The sequence below is a fragment of the Mixophyes fleayi genome, chromosome 2 (genome assembly GCF_038048845.1).
Source record: "Mixophyes fleayi isolate aMixFle1 chromosome 2, aMixFle1.hap1, whole genome shotgun sequence".
Lineage (NCBI taxonomy): Eukaryota > Metazoa > Chordata > Amphibia > Anura > Limnodynastidae > Mixophyes > Mixophyes fleayi.
This window is the reverse complement of record NC_134403.1, coordinates 95,074,550-95,089,216: the sequence shown is the minus strand read 5'-3', so window position 1 is coordinate 95,089,216 and position 14,667 is coordinate 95,074,550. Positions and strand designations below refer to the sequence as shown.

The following is a 14,667-nucleotide window of genomic DNA, read 5'->3' as shown; positions in this document are numbered from 1 at the left end:
GACCACACTGTAGCTATCCCACAACCACACTGTAGCTATTCCATAACTACACTGTAACTATTCCACACACACTCTAGCTATTCCATAACCCACGACTACACAGTAGCTATCCCATGACTACACTGTAACTATTCCATGAGCACACTGTAGCTATCCCACGACCACACTGTAGCTATTCCATGACCACACTGTAGCTAACCTACGACCACACTGTAGCTATCCCACGACCACACTGTAGCTATCCCACGACCACACTGTAGCTATCCCATGACTACACTGTAACTATTCCATGACCACACTGTAGCTATCCCACAACCACACTGTAGCTATTCCATAACTACACTGTAACTATTCCACACACACTCTAGCTATTCCATAACCCACGACTACACAGTAGCTATCCCATGACTACACTGTAACTATTCCACGACCACACTGTAGCTATTCCACGACCACACTGTAGCTAACCCATGACCACACTGTAGCTAACCCACGACCACATTGTAGCTATCCCATGACTTCACTGTAGCTATCCCATGACTTCACTGTAGCTATCCCATGACTACACTGTAACTATTCCATGACCACACTGTAGCTATCCCACAACCACACTGTAGCTATCCCATAACTACACTGTAACTATCTCATGACCACACTGTAGCTATCCAATGACCACACTGTAGCTATCCCACGACCACACTGTAGCTATCTCATGCATTTATAATATTGTGAGCAAATTACTTATAAAATATTTTGCATATTATTTAATTGAGTGACTGAGATATATATGCGACCTCTATTTCCCATGGATTAATGATAAAGAAGACCATATACCTTCATTCTTGCTGAGCTCAATGTCTGCAAACAGCCCAATCTTGATAATCTGCCACAGAAGTCCCAGCACCAAGTAGGGTTTCCCTTCCTTCAAATCTTCAGCACCAATGTTTACTACATGACATCCAATGGCAGATGCTGAATTGAGTGCTAAATTCAGATTTTCCTAAAAGCAAAATAAGTCAGAACACTACATATTATATAATGAAAGAGGAAAACAGATGTCTGTAAGTAAGGACTGTGTTTATTACGTAATTAAGTGAGGCCAGGTTATTTGCACAATTACAACAGAGTTCATAGGAATGTATTGCATAGACACCCATATCTATTCCGATATTATCTGTGTCTCCGTACACATCTCCTATTCATTGACCAACATACCCATTGCTGGTATGATTCATCCTAAAAAAACTTTTACACTAATCAAATTATTGAAAGTATATACAGTATTCTTGATAGACTGAAATGTTTAAGAGGTTTGCAGACAACTTTTAATTATACTAGAAGTCCAATCGATGTACCAGCATGCAATTTATATTGTGCTTAGATGTTGTTTCCGTGTTCATGTGGGTTTTCTCCGAGTGGTCTATTTTCCTCCCTTGGTCTTATAGTGTTGTAACTAAACTAGAGCTAGTGTGTATACTGTACTGTCTGTGTGTCTGTGGTAGGGAAACTACTGGGACAGGGACTGATGTACCTGTATAAAGTTCTCTGCTTGTACATCTCTGTAGAATCTTTTGCTGCTAAATAAATAAGGGATGCTAGTAATATGTACAGGTAATCAAAAACAACAGCAATTTTGTTTTTAGATAAGAGCATACAGAATTTACAGGAATATCACCAGCAGAGGGCAGTAATAGTAAAAAGAGAAGTAAACATGAAGAATTGTGTAACGCTTTACAAAACAGTTGGGAAACAGTTGAATTGAGTAATAAATTAGTTTAGCTACCAGTTTTTAGTGCTGTGTGTGTATTTCTGTGTGTGAGGAAGAGAGGACACATAAAACATAATTTGTTCATTAATATAAGTAAAAAAGAACATGCATAAACAACACTGGTAAAGTGCTATAACTGCTGCGCTGTGGATGTATCACACATTCTGGCAATGCCAGTGATAATACGTAAGTTTTATACCTACTACATGCATGACATTTATCTCTTTAGAATAGGATAAACAAGCAGATGATACAGACAATAGCATACTTGCCTACTCTCCCGGAATTCCGGGAGGCTCCTGAATTTCCCAGAAAAGTAGGCATCCTCCCGGAGGAAATGGAGGCGGGGCTTAATGACGCAGTTTTTTTCCATCATTAAGCTCCATCCCCTGCTATGAAATGCCCTGACTTTTGGCATTTTCTAGCGGGGACAGGACTACGGGGTCACAATGGTGTCCTACTCCTCGTCACATGACCTCTCCTCCCAGATCTCCCAGGGAAGAAGTTTGAAAGGTGGACAAATATAAGACATAGTATATACTTTTTTTTCAAGAAGGAGCAAGGGGATAATGAACTCCCTACTATAAATTATATGGATATTACAAGTGGGCGATGAGTTCTTTGGCCATATAAAAGCAGGAGGCTGTAGGCCAAGTGCTTTTATGAAGGTTAAAGATATCCATGGTGACTTAATAATGTACAGTAGGGTGTGCATTATTCCAAAATACAAGTTTTTCTAATAAACCCTGAAGTGATGACATCATTATACCTCACAACATGTCTCCCCACCAGCGAGACAGAGAGTGTGGCCACAGAAAAATATGGGCGTCATCACATCGTGACAGGGCATGAGCACGCTGCAAGAGGACTGCCTAGATCTGTAAAGTGCTGCTCATTACATACCTCCCTTCCGCCAATATTATCACCCACAGGAAAAAACATGTCCCTGGGTGGGAGCGAGTCCTAAAATCAGGACTGTCCTGCTGAAATCAGGACATTTGGGAGGTTTGCCTCATAACTCACCGACATGAGAGCTCAATGTTTATACAGATATTATATACAGGAGTTTTTACATATTTTAACATCACTTGTGTGTTATAATTGTCTTGTATCATCAGCATATAAGCACCAGTATGTTTGAAAATTAAACTTGGACACCTCTGCTGTAGATGATACATTGCTCATACAACTGATTACTACACGCAAGAAATTGTCTCAGTCACTTAATTCAGGAGGGTTTTTGTTAGATCTGAGCCTGTAGTCACTTGAATGGTAATAGCATTCTATCATACACACACAGGGCCTAATCATTTATCTGCCAATTTTGAGCACATCGTACGCACAATCACTCTGTGCATGCCCGGAACCGGGACATATGCCAATAAATGCAGCCCTGTCCGCTCCGTCTTCAAACACAAAGGACACTTACTTCAACCTACTATTTTGGGGAGCGCACGGGGAAGGGAAGAGGCGTTTTGCCACACTCCATGTACAGTAAAGGCATGCCAAACTTAAGCACACGCACCTGCGCCCGAATCAAAACTCTGGGCATCACAAAGTTACTTTTTTTCTGCCATATCTCTTGCTCCAGCTACAGGGCTAGCCTAAGTCTTGAGTACTAGTGATGACAGTACCGTGTGCATGCTATAACATGTGTTTGCAATCACAAGTAACTGTAAAAATGTAGTTTATGTTCAGTAGACTTTAACAGCATCCTCATAAATGTACTTATTTCTGTTTGATCATTAGTGACTTTATTTTTAACTGGTGCTATTAATTATATCTATCTATTATTATTATTACCGTTTATTTATATAGCGCCACTAATTCCACAGCGCTGTACAAAGAACTCACATCAGTCCCTGTCCCATTGGGGCTTACAGACTAAATTCCCTAACACATACACACAGATACACACAGACAGAGACACAGACTAGGATCAATTTGTTAGCAGCCAATTAACCTAACAGTATGTTTTTGTAGTGTGGGAGGAAACCGGAGCACCCGGAGGAAACCCACACGGGGAGAACATACAAACTCCTCACAGATAAGGCCATGGACGGGAATTGAACCCATGACCCCAGTGCTGTAAGGCAGAAGTGCTAACCACTTAGCCACCATGCAAATTTGTAATCCACATAGGTATTGGACGTATCCTGCAGAGTCTTGTGTAGTAGAGCACTGTAGACCTACACCTGAATTCAACAGCGCATGAATCTTGAGATCCATACCTCCGTACCTTGATTAATTTGGGCGTGCGCAAAGCCAAAAAATGTGGGTTTCTTACTAAGCGCAGGCTGCTCTCAGGATGCATGTGTGGATGAATCAAGCCCTCTGCCACGATGACTAGGACTCAGATGGTTAGAATTCCACTGGCATTTTGCACCTTTATTCTGGGGAATTTGTACCTGGATAGTGAAAGGAGTTAGCTTCTTTTTGTTGATAGCTCGTTCATCAATGGTGTCTGTCACTGAGAGGTTGATCATTTTGCTGGAAAACAAAGGCATACATTACCATACACAATGTTTATTTCCGTATATATGACAAAGTGCCTGAACCTTTAGCTGGCACACATATATTATATAAACCTAGGAATTGTACCAATTCCTAAATAATACAAAGAATCCACTTCTAGTTTACTAATTCCATACTTGCCAACTCTCTCGGAAAGTCCGGGAGACTCCCAAAATTCGGGTCAGTCTCCCGGACTCCCGCGAGAGCTGGCATTTCTCCCGCATCCTGAAATTCCATTGTTAAAATGATGTGATTCACAGAGAATCAGGCCAAAATGACGCAAATCGAGGCGCCCCGCCCCCTCCTAGCCATTAGTCGCGTCCCTCTCCCAGATGTTGCCTACTGAAAGTAGGCAAGTATGACTAATTCCACACGCAAGACACTTAGAATACTATATAAGTTTGATAATGTGATGCCATGTCCTTATGTTTCTGTCATCATGGGCATGGGGTGGGTGGAAGTAGAGCTGGTTATAAATGATGTGCACCATCTGAGCACTCTGTAAGAGCCTAGCTTGCCATCCCAGGGGAGACATGTTTCACTTTCCTATCTCAGTTCCTCTTACATTGCTTAACCAGCCAATCAGAAAATCAGTGTTATTACACAAGACACTTGAGCAGTCTGTGAAATCTATAAATAAAGTGGGGGCTTGTCAAGACCTAGGCTCTCACTTAGGTTAACTTGTGTGTGATCTAGTCATGCTGGACACAATTTTATTTTGCCGTTGCTTTAGGGTTTTCTGGCTTATTATGTGCTTTCTGCACTTTTTCATGCTTTTTACGAGTTTACTGATGTTTCCTTGTTGATTTTTTTTTTGCTTTATTTTTTCCTCAGATCCATATTAAAAGGAACAGTATACACAAAAGAAAAAAAAAAAACGAAGCAAGGAAAATGTAAAATACAGCAAGAGTCACCTCTCATAGTCATATATGTCCTGGATACATCATGTACATGTGTGACTTAATATAAATGGCAAAATTAAAAAAGTGCTTGTGTAAACAATTCTTAAGTGAAGAATCCTGCAGAAAATGTCACACACACACACACAAACAAACAAACAGACAGACAGGCACATACACACACAAACGAACAGACAGACAGACAGGCACATACACACACAAACAAACAGACAGACAGACAGGCACATACACACACAAACAAACAGACAGACAGACAGGCACATACACACACCTATAATACTGTATATACTTACCAGAGGATAATTCCATCAGCAACTGCTTTGAACAGGTCATCAGTGTCTGGGTTTATGGGAATGACATGTTTACAATCTGGGTCCTTTTCTAAAGCCTTATTTACCCAGTTTACAAAGGCATACTTTTCCTCTTCTGCAATGTAATAATATAATAATCTATTACAAACGTTATAACTTTTTGTGGACATTTTTTTCAAACATTCTATCATTATGTATTTACAAGTGTTTCTGGGCACAAGAATAAATTAAGCTTCCCGAAACCCAGTCACGACAAATTAAAGAGACAGTAATAGCGTCATTAGGAAAGCCTGTCTATTTGTAAATTAAGTAATATATCTAAAATAATTCATAAATTAAGCTTAATGAATTGTTAATGCTCTATCTTCCAACATCAAAAAGCCAGTGCTTGTGAGATAAGATAGCAAGTCTTAAAAGTAAAATGCTTTGAATTATAGGGGGGTATTCAATTGTTAGCGTTAACGGAAAAAAACGAGCGCTCAAAAAATATTACCGTTTATACGGTAATATTGCGCGCGAAAAGCGTTAATACGGTAGTTTACTCGCGGAATTTCAGGCGAGCTTAAATCCTGCGAGTAATTACCGTATTAATGCTAAGATTTTTTGAGCGCTTGTTTGAGAGCGTTAACGCTAACAATTGAATACGCCCCATAATGTTATGCAGTGGTCGAAACAGGAATTTAGAAGTGGCGGTATTAAAAAACTTAATGGGGATGCAAGTGATTGGAATTTTATAGTGTTAAAATTAGAGATGGGCGGGTCCGGTTCTCCGAGAACCGAACCCACCCGAACTTTGGGTATCCGAGTACCGAGCTGAGCAGCTCGGTACTCTCCCGCCAATTCCGAATCCAAATCGAGGCCGAACGTCATTGTGACGTCGTCGGATCTCGGGACTCGGTTCTCGCGATACTTCAACTTTATAAATACACGCCTCCACAGCAATCCATCGCCATTTGACAGAGGGAGAGAGCAGGGTGTAGTCATAGGCTAATTAGAGCAGGGACAGAGAAAGAATACAATATTGTTCTTGCAATTGCTCTAACCAAAATCGCTAGTGCAGAGAGGAGGATAGAGGTTTATTATTTTTTCTTCATATTTGGCACTCCCCAGCGCTTTTGGGTTGTCCCCCATAATTGTGCATTAATATTTCTGGCTGTCAAAAGTCATATCTGTCAGCAGTATCTACTCAATAAATGTTAGCACTCCTCAGTGTTTTTGGGGTGTCCTCTCTAATTGTGCATTAATATTTCTGGCTGTCAAAAGTCATATCTGTCAGCAGTATCTACTCAATAATTTTAAGCACTCCTCAGTGTTTTTGGGGTGTCCTCTCTAATTGTGCATTAATATTTCTGGCTGTCAAAAGTCATATCTGTCAGCAGTATCTACTCAATAAATGTTAGCACTCCTCAGTGTTTTTGGGGTGTCCTCTCTAATTGTGCATTAATATTTCTGGCTGTCAAAAGTCATATCTGTCAGCAGTATCTACTCAATAAATTTTAGCACTCCTCTGTGTTTTTGGGGTGTCCTCCCTAATTGTGCATTAATATTTCTGGCTGTCAAAAGTCATATCTGTCAGCAGTATCTACTCAATAAATGTTAGCACTCCTCAGTGTTTTTGGGGTGTCCTCTCTAATTGTGCATTAATATTTCTGGCTGTCAAAAGTCATATCTGTCAGCAGTATCTACTCAATAATTTTAAGCACTCCTCAGTGTTTTTGGGGTGTCCTCTCTAATTGTGCATTAATATTTCTGGCTGTCAAAAGTCATATCTGTCAGCAGTATCTACTCAATAAATGTTAGCACTCCTCAGTGTTTTTGGGGTGTCCTCTCTAATTGTGCATTAATATTTCTGGCTGTCAAAAGTCATATCTGTCAGCAGTATCTACTCAATAAATTTTAGCACTCCTCTGTGTTTTTGGGGTGTCCTCCCTAATTGTGCATTAATATTTCTGGCTGTCAAAAGTCATATCTGTCAGCAGTATCTACTCAATAAATGTTAGCACTCCTCAGTGTTTTTGGGGTGTCCTCTCTAATTGTGCATTAATATTTCTGGCTGTCAAAAGTCATATCTGTCAGCAGTATCTACTCAATAAATTTTAGCACTCCTCTGTGTTTTTGGGGTGTCCTCCCTAATTGTGCATTAATATTTCTGGCTGTCAAAAGTCATATCTGTCAGCAGTATCTACTCAATAAATTTTAGCACTCCTCTGTGTTTTTGGGGTGTCCTCCCTAATTGTGCATTAATATTTCTGGCTGTCAAAAGTCATATCTGTCAGCAGTATCTACTCAATAAATGTTAGCACTCCTCAGTGTTTTTGGGGTGTCCTCTCTAATTGTGCATTAATATTTCTGGCTGTCAAAAGTCATATCTGTCAGCAGTATCTACTCAATAAATGTTAGCACTCCTCTGTGTTTTTGGGGTGTCCTCCCTAATTGTGCATTAATATTTCTGGCTGTCAAAAGTCATATCTGTCAGCAGTATCTACGCAATGGATTCAAAGCAGTCCACATATGATCTAAATGAGCAACCAGGTTCTGTCACCAGTCCTGATGTTAGTGTTCCCAGTACGTCATCTGGCCAAGGCGATGTCAAACAACAGAGTGTTTTCAAATTAGTGCAAAAAACAAAAACCAAAAAACAATTTACTGTATTGAAGCGAAAAAGAAGTGTAACTGAGCAAAAGTTAAGTGACGATAAAAAAAAAATTGCAAGCATGCCATTCTACACATGCAGTGGCAAAGAGAGAATGAGGCCTTCACCTTTGGCTATTAGTGGCAGATCCCAAAAAGTTACCCAGCCTACAATTGGTGCACAACTACTGTTACGCGTCAAAGCCGAGCTGCAAGATAACAGTGAGGCATTACAGGAGAATATTTGCTCTGATTCACAAATGACAACAATCCCTGTGGAGAGTCCATCCAACAGTGGGATGTCTAATCGTGAGCATTCTGCTGATGTGTGCCTTAATAGCCCGAGTGTAGCCGGTGATACAGAAATTGAGGATGCCACTTTGGAATTAGAAGAGGATGAGGGGGAGATTTGTGTAGGCGACGAGGGCGCTAATGATGATGTTGATGATTATGATGCAGACAGATACCAAATTGCCTTTCTCAATTTCTATTTATATTCTAGATTATATAACGGCTGAATAGTTTTCTATTTTACTCCTAGTGGAGAGAGGATCTGATGCAGACAGATACCAAACTGCCTTTGTCCATTTCAATTTATATTGTACAGTATATAACGGCTGAATTTGTTAGTATTTTATACAAGTGGAGGGGGGCCTAGAGAGGTGGAAACCAAACTGGCTTTCTCCATGTCAATTAATATTGTACAGTCTATAACGGCTGGATTTTTTGGTATTTTATACAAGTGGAGGGGGGCCTAGAGAGACAGAAACCAAACTGTCTTTCTCCATGTCAATTAATATTGTACAGTCTATAATGGCTGAATTTTTTAGTATTTTATACAAGTGGAGGGGGGCCTAGAGAGACAGAAACCAAACTGGCTTTCTCCATGTCAATTAATATTGTGCAGTCTATAATGGCTGAATTTTTTGGTATTTTATACAAGTGGAGGGGGGCCTTGAGAGACAGAAACCAAACTGGCTTTTTCCATTTCTTTACATATTTAACTATAAGTGTAGGGTGTAATATACATTCAAAGACGATGGCTGCATTGCCAATATGCATAGATGGAGAGGAAGACAATCTGTTTTGTGTGTAGAATAGGCCTACCAACGAAGAATTAAACTGTTTTTTTGGATGATTTATTACCTCAACAATTAGATTACTTGTCTCTAAAACAGTTGGAGCACTAAATTGGGTTAATTTAGGCCCAAAAACATGGATTTTCCAAAAAAATAGCAAAACAAAACCAAACAAAACCAAAACCAAAACCAAAACACGCAATGGCAGTTTTGCAAAACCAAAACCAAAACCAAAACACGACGTTAATCCAGATCCAAAACCGAATCCAAAACCAAAACACGGGGGTCAGTGACCATCTCTAGTTAAAATGAATATGATCACTGATGTTATGTCATACAACATAAAGCATTACAACAGGACAACTATTTATATGCAATGTTGCTTCAAAGGAAGAAGAAATTGCTCTATCCCACTTTACTTATAACTGCAGTGGGAAGTCATGCTATATATGAATTTAAATTTGGGGGTTTAGTTAGTTAAGATCAGATGTGTGTAAATAAAATGTCAGGGTTAGCATCATGTGTGTAAATAAGATGTCAGGGTTAGCATCTTTCAGACAGATCAAGTGTAACTTATTTCTACTATCTAGCCTTATATATTAAAATCTGCAAAGTGTTATTTCAGAGGGAAAGGGGGAAGTACCCAGTTCCTGAAGTGGGTTTCCCAGAAAGATACAACTAACTAGCACCATGTTGTGTAATGTCAAACAGCTCATTTTGTGTTGTGTTAGATTTGCCAAATATCTACTCTGGATGATCGGTAGATCACGTTTCTACATATGCACTATCATGTAGTTGTATTTGTATCCCACTTTAAGCAGCAAGATCACAAAAAAGATTGTGTTATGCATGCCTAAATAACCTGCAAAGGATAGAGGGCAAACTTGAAAGATTTCTTCATTTTCAGAGTAAAAAATTTCTATACCAAACAATTACCCCTAATTCAACCCTGCTTGGAGGTGACGTTGATACACCCAACGGTGTGCTGTTTGTACCAAGATGTGAATGAAACTAGGTTTTCTAGATCCAATAGTAGAGAGGGGAATAAGCAGTTCAATTGTATAAAAAAAAATTAAAATGAGGATGGGGGCTTGTGTCCCAAATAAATTAGTAGCCTGTATTTTTTTATTGTATTTCAGGAATCTTGTCTTTACAATAAGATGATGGGGAAAGGTGATAAGTGTAGATTAAATATCTGCAAACATACTGCAAGTGAAGTAAGGAATAAGTGCATTCTGTGAGAACATACAGCTGTCATGTCATGGTAAAATTCCTAGCATGATCCATTTAACTAAACTGTAACATTTGGGAAGCGCTGCCCTAAGCTACAGGTGAACTTACCTGAATACGAATGCTGGGTGCCCACACTGGACTGTTCAGATGTGCCACCAAGTGCACAAATACCTTCCTTCTTGTTTATAGCCTTTCTGAATGTTTTAGCAACATCTAAGCTTTTAAGATCATGAATAACCTAAAAAGGTGAGAAAATATAATGCTGTCAGTAGTTCCTTGAGAATTGATAAGCTGCTTATTATTAATAAAGTTGTTGCATCCACTGTTTGTCTACTTTTATGTAACTATACTTAATGCCCAAGTATTAACAAGGATTACTTAGTCTAATGTTTAATGCCAAGTGGACAACATATAATCACTTTCAATGTGGATAATATTTTGTGGGTCCAATATGAACTTACTCTGATAAATTCCTCAAAACTGATCTGGCCATCTTTGTTCAGATCTCCTGTTTCGATAAGGCTTTGGGTGATTTCTCGCAGTTTATAACCAGGGAGGGGCAAATTAGCAGCTCTGAATAAATCATTCAATTCATTAGGGCTTATGAAACCATTTCCATCCGTATCTGAAAACAAAGAAGGGAGATATACCAGTGTATGAAGGAAGAGATTAGTATTAGATCTTGTTTGTTCTTTTTCCCTTTAACGTATCGGTTAAAATTTGCTAAAAAAAATAAATCCATATTTTTTCTGATTATTTCACTTTGTAGAACTCTTTTTCCTATAAGGCTTCTAGATAACGATAATGTTGACTATATTAAAGTTAATTCGATAACGTCTCTCAGAGTTACATGCTTATTTGTAATTTTCTCTAATGCTTTCTTTATTTGGTTATTTACCATTATTACTACCAGCATTACACAGACCTATATTTACAACATAAATATGTACATTTCCTTTTAAATAAAAGTGCCACTGGCATGCTGTTGGAATTCATGCAAGTGCAGGCAATGTAACATAACACCAGTGAGCTGATAAGCTACATTCTTATCAATGATTCAGCCCCAAATTTACAGTCACTCATTTTAAAGGGGTGGGGTACGGCATATTGATGCCGAGAAGCCCGACAAGACTTACCCTGACCTGAGGATTCCGAAGGAGCTGCTTCCCGACCTTGACCCATGACGACTCCTCTTCACCCCGACTTCAGCCAATGAGGATGAAGCAAGAAGGCGGCTGCAGTTGATGACGTCATTGAGCATGCCAACGCCATTATCTCTGCTCTTAAGGGGGTAATGTAAGTATGCACCCATGTGCAATGTAGAATCCTTTGTAAACTACATTGTACATGGGTGCATACTTACATCACCCCCTTAACAACAGCGATAAACGCGTCGGCATGCTCAATGACGTCATCAACTGCAGCCGCCTTCTTGCTTCATTGGCATTGGCTAAACTCATGGTGAAGAGGAGTCGTCATCGGTCAAGGTCGGGAAGCAGCTTCTTCAGAATCCTCAGGTCGGGGTAAGTCTTGTCGGAGTAGTCAGCATCGATATGCTGACTATCACCGTTTTAAAGGGTTACTTTTGCCTACACACATTGGAGGGGGCCATTTCAGCCCTTTTAAAGGGGAATTCCATGCAAAACTGTGCTCCACATCCTTTAAAGTGGACCTGTCACCTACACACATGCATCCATTTTTTTTGTACTGAACTAATATTTATGAGAAAATAGCCTAACAATTGACTAGAAAGCAGTACCTCATGAACATTGGCAGAACTAGCGAGCTGTGGGCCCAGGTGCAGGGAGGAGGGAACCAGGGCCCCCGACCCTCTGCAATGCGGGCCCCATTATCTCCATGGGCCCCGGTGCACTGCACCTGCTGCACCAATGATAGTTCCGCCACTGCTCATGAATATAAGTCAGATCTCATGAATGAATTAATGAAAAGTCAGCACTTGTTAATATTAGTCAGATAGTGCCTCAGTGATGTTATTGGTTCCTACCAAATTGTTAGTCTGCAAACTGGTTCAGCCCACAAGAAGGATGACTCCACTGTGTAGGTGACAGGAACAATTTAAGCCTCTCTTCCCCCAAGTAGCAGCACTGTAGCATTCCCATGCTTAGGTTTCGGACAATTTGGGAAATGTAGTACTCACCCCTCACGGATGAGCACCTCAGGAACGATGGGGTCACAGACTTAGGACACACATGGTTCTACTACATGGAGGCATTAGAATGGAAATTGTCACAATTCCTAGAATTTGGGTTTATCTTCACATTGGGCCCGATTCATTAAGGAAAGGTAAGCAAAAAATTGAGTAAGTTTTCTTACTCAAGTTTTCTGAACAAAACCAAGTTACAATGCAAGGGGTGCAAATGAGTTTATTATTTTGCACATAAGGAAAATACTGGCTGTTTTTTTTCATGTAACACACAAATATTTGATAGCTTATTTGTACACTGAATTTTAAAGTTGATCTAGGACATGCTCTACCCCAAATATAAATCTGCCATCACATTTTAAATTTACTTCCCCTCCAATGCAATATGGTTTTGCCTTACTTACTTACTTTTGCATAACTTTCCTTAATGAATCAGGCCCATTGTGTTCAAAATAATATTCCACTTATAGCAAAAATGACCTAAGGAAAAATGTAGATGTTCTTACTTACTGATTTTACTCTCCCGTGTGATAAATTAATCGATCTTTGAATTAAGCAATTTCACTGCTTAGTAATAGTTTACAATTGAAATTCAGATCTCCAGAATGGACGAAATCCCCCTCCCCCCCAGTATTTGGGTTTCCATGTGTACACATGAGACATTTCTTACCAATTTTGCTAAAGGCCTCCCTGAGCTCCTCCATCTCCTCCTCTGTGATGGGTCGAGACTCCATATTGCTATCAGTTCCACCCTAGGAATAATACATGATGATTATATTCTCATGCACGCGCATAATGACAGCTTCGGAAATAAATGCTGTGTGTTGTTGACTTTTTGTTAAACACAGGATGATTTTTGATTCAGTTTTCATTTACTCCAAAGCCACAATAGATGCGATCATCTTTATTTTCAAACTATTTAAATTCAGTATGACTGCCTCCAGGGCTTGTGTCCTGCCTCCAGGGCTTGTGTCCTGCCTCCAGGGCTTGTGTCCTGCCTCCAGGGCTTGTGTCCTGCCTCCAGGGCTGCCAATCTTGAAAAAAACTCTTTACTAACAATTTTATATAAAGTTACTGATGGACAACATTTTTTTACTGATACTTTTATTTGCGAAAGGTATCAAAAAGTGAACATAGTAGAATCTAGAGGAAAAAGAGGTCCAGGGACTAAAATAGGGCACTCAAAGTCCTATTGACCCAAACCCATTAGTATGGTGCAGTGAGTGCTATGTGAAAGGACCTTGGCACATATTTTGCTGATCTCAAATTTTTTTTACTGATAGTCAAAAATGTGAAATGTTTTACTGACTCTCAATAAATGCACTGACTATTGGCAACTCTGCCAGCCTCTCCTTTGTATTAGGCAGTAGCAAAGGAGAAGTTGGAGAAAGTAACGTTAAAAAGATAATTAAAAGAATTTGGAGGTCATTTAAGAAGCGCAAAATGGCCGCTCTGCAGCTTAAATGGACCCAACATGCAACTCCATGTGTGCTCCTAGATTTCCACCTGATACATAGGTTTGTGAAGCAAGATGGGCACATTTGCAGAGGAGCTGCAGTTTGCACAGGCAGAGGGGAGGGGTTTTGGTCGGAGGGAAGACTTTCCTAGTGAATTTCGGAGCTGGTGCACTGATGCGCTACAATTCGTGCAGCAGTGCAGAAACCAGATTTTAGTTTATGGATTAAGATAAGTGAAATTAGTTTAAAGAGTGTTGAGGGTGCAGTTTCAGATGCTTACTTTGCAATAAGAAGGGGCGCACAATTGCCACATGTAATAAAAACAACCCCTTATTCACACACTGTACTGTTTAAAGTAGAATTATAAAAAATTATGCAACCAGCCTCTGTGCTACACACCCTCTGCTGGTTTCCAGTCTAACAGACAGGAAGCATGGGGTGCCCATGCCAAAGTGAAAACTAGTGTCGTTGGGAACACTGGGTGACCCAATGTCATAGCACAGCGGAGCTTTGACCGTGCCCATCCACATGCTTTGTTTCAAAGACATATCGGATCCTCCTTTGCAGAGAATTTCCACAGGTCCTCCCTG

At 39.9% G+C, this 14,667-nt stretch overlaps 1 protein-coding gene across 1 annotated transcript in view; it reads right to left on the bottom strand.

Moving 5' to 3' along the window:
- Positions 1 to 14,667, bottom strand: part of LCP1 (lymphocyte cytosolic protein 1) — a 59,612-nt gene that overhangs the window by 19,780 nt on the left and 25,165 nt on the right. The window contains exons 2-7 of the mRNA XM_075199717.1: positions 13,291 to 13,372; positions 10,918 to 11,081; positions 10,565 to 10,694; positions 5,496 to 5,628; positions 4,177 to 4,258; positions 835 to 1,000 (exon numbers count right to left, since the gene is read on the bottom strand). Of these exons, the coding sequence (XP_075055818.1) occupies positions 835 to 1,000; positions 4,177 to 4,258; positions 5,496 to 5,628; positions 10,565 to 10,694; positions 10,918 to 11,081; positions 13,291 to 13,354 (739 nt within the window). The 5' untranslated portion in view covers positions 13,355 to 13,372. The remainder of the gene's footprint in view (positions 1 to 834; positions 1,001 to 4,176; positions 4,259 to 5,495; positions 5,629 to 10,564; positions 10,695 to 10,917; positions 11,082 to 13,290; positions 13,373 to 14,667) is intronic.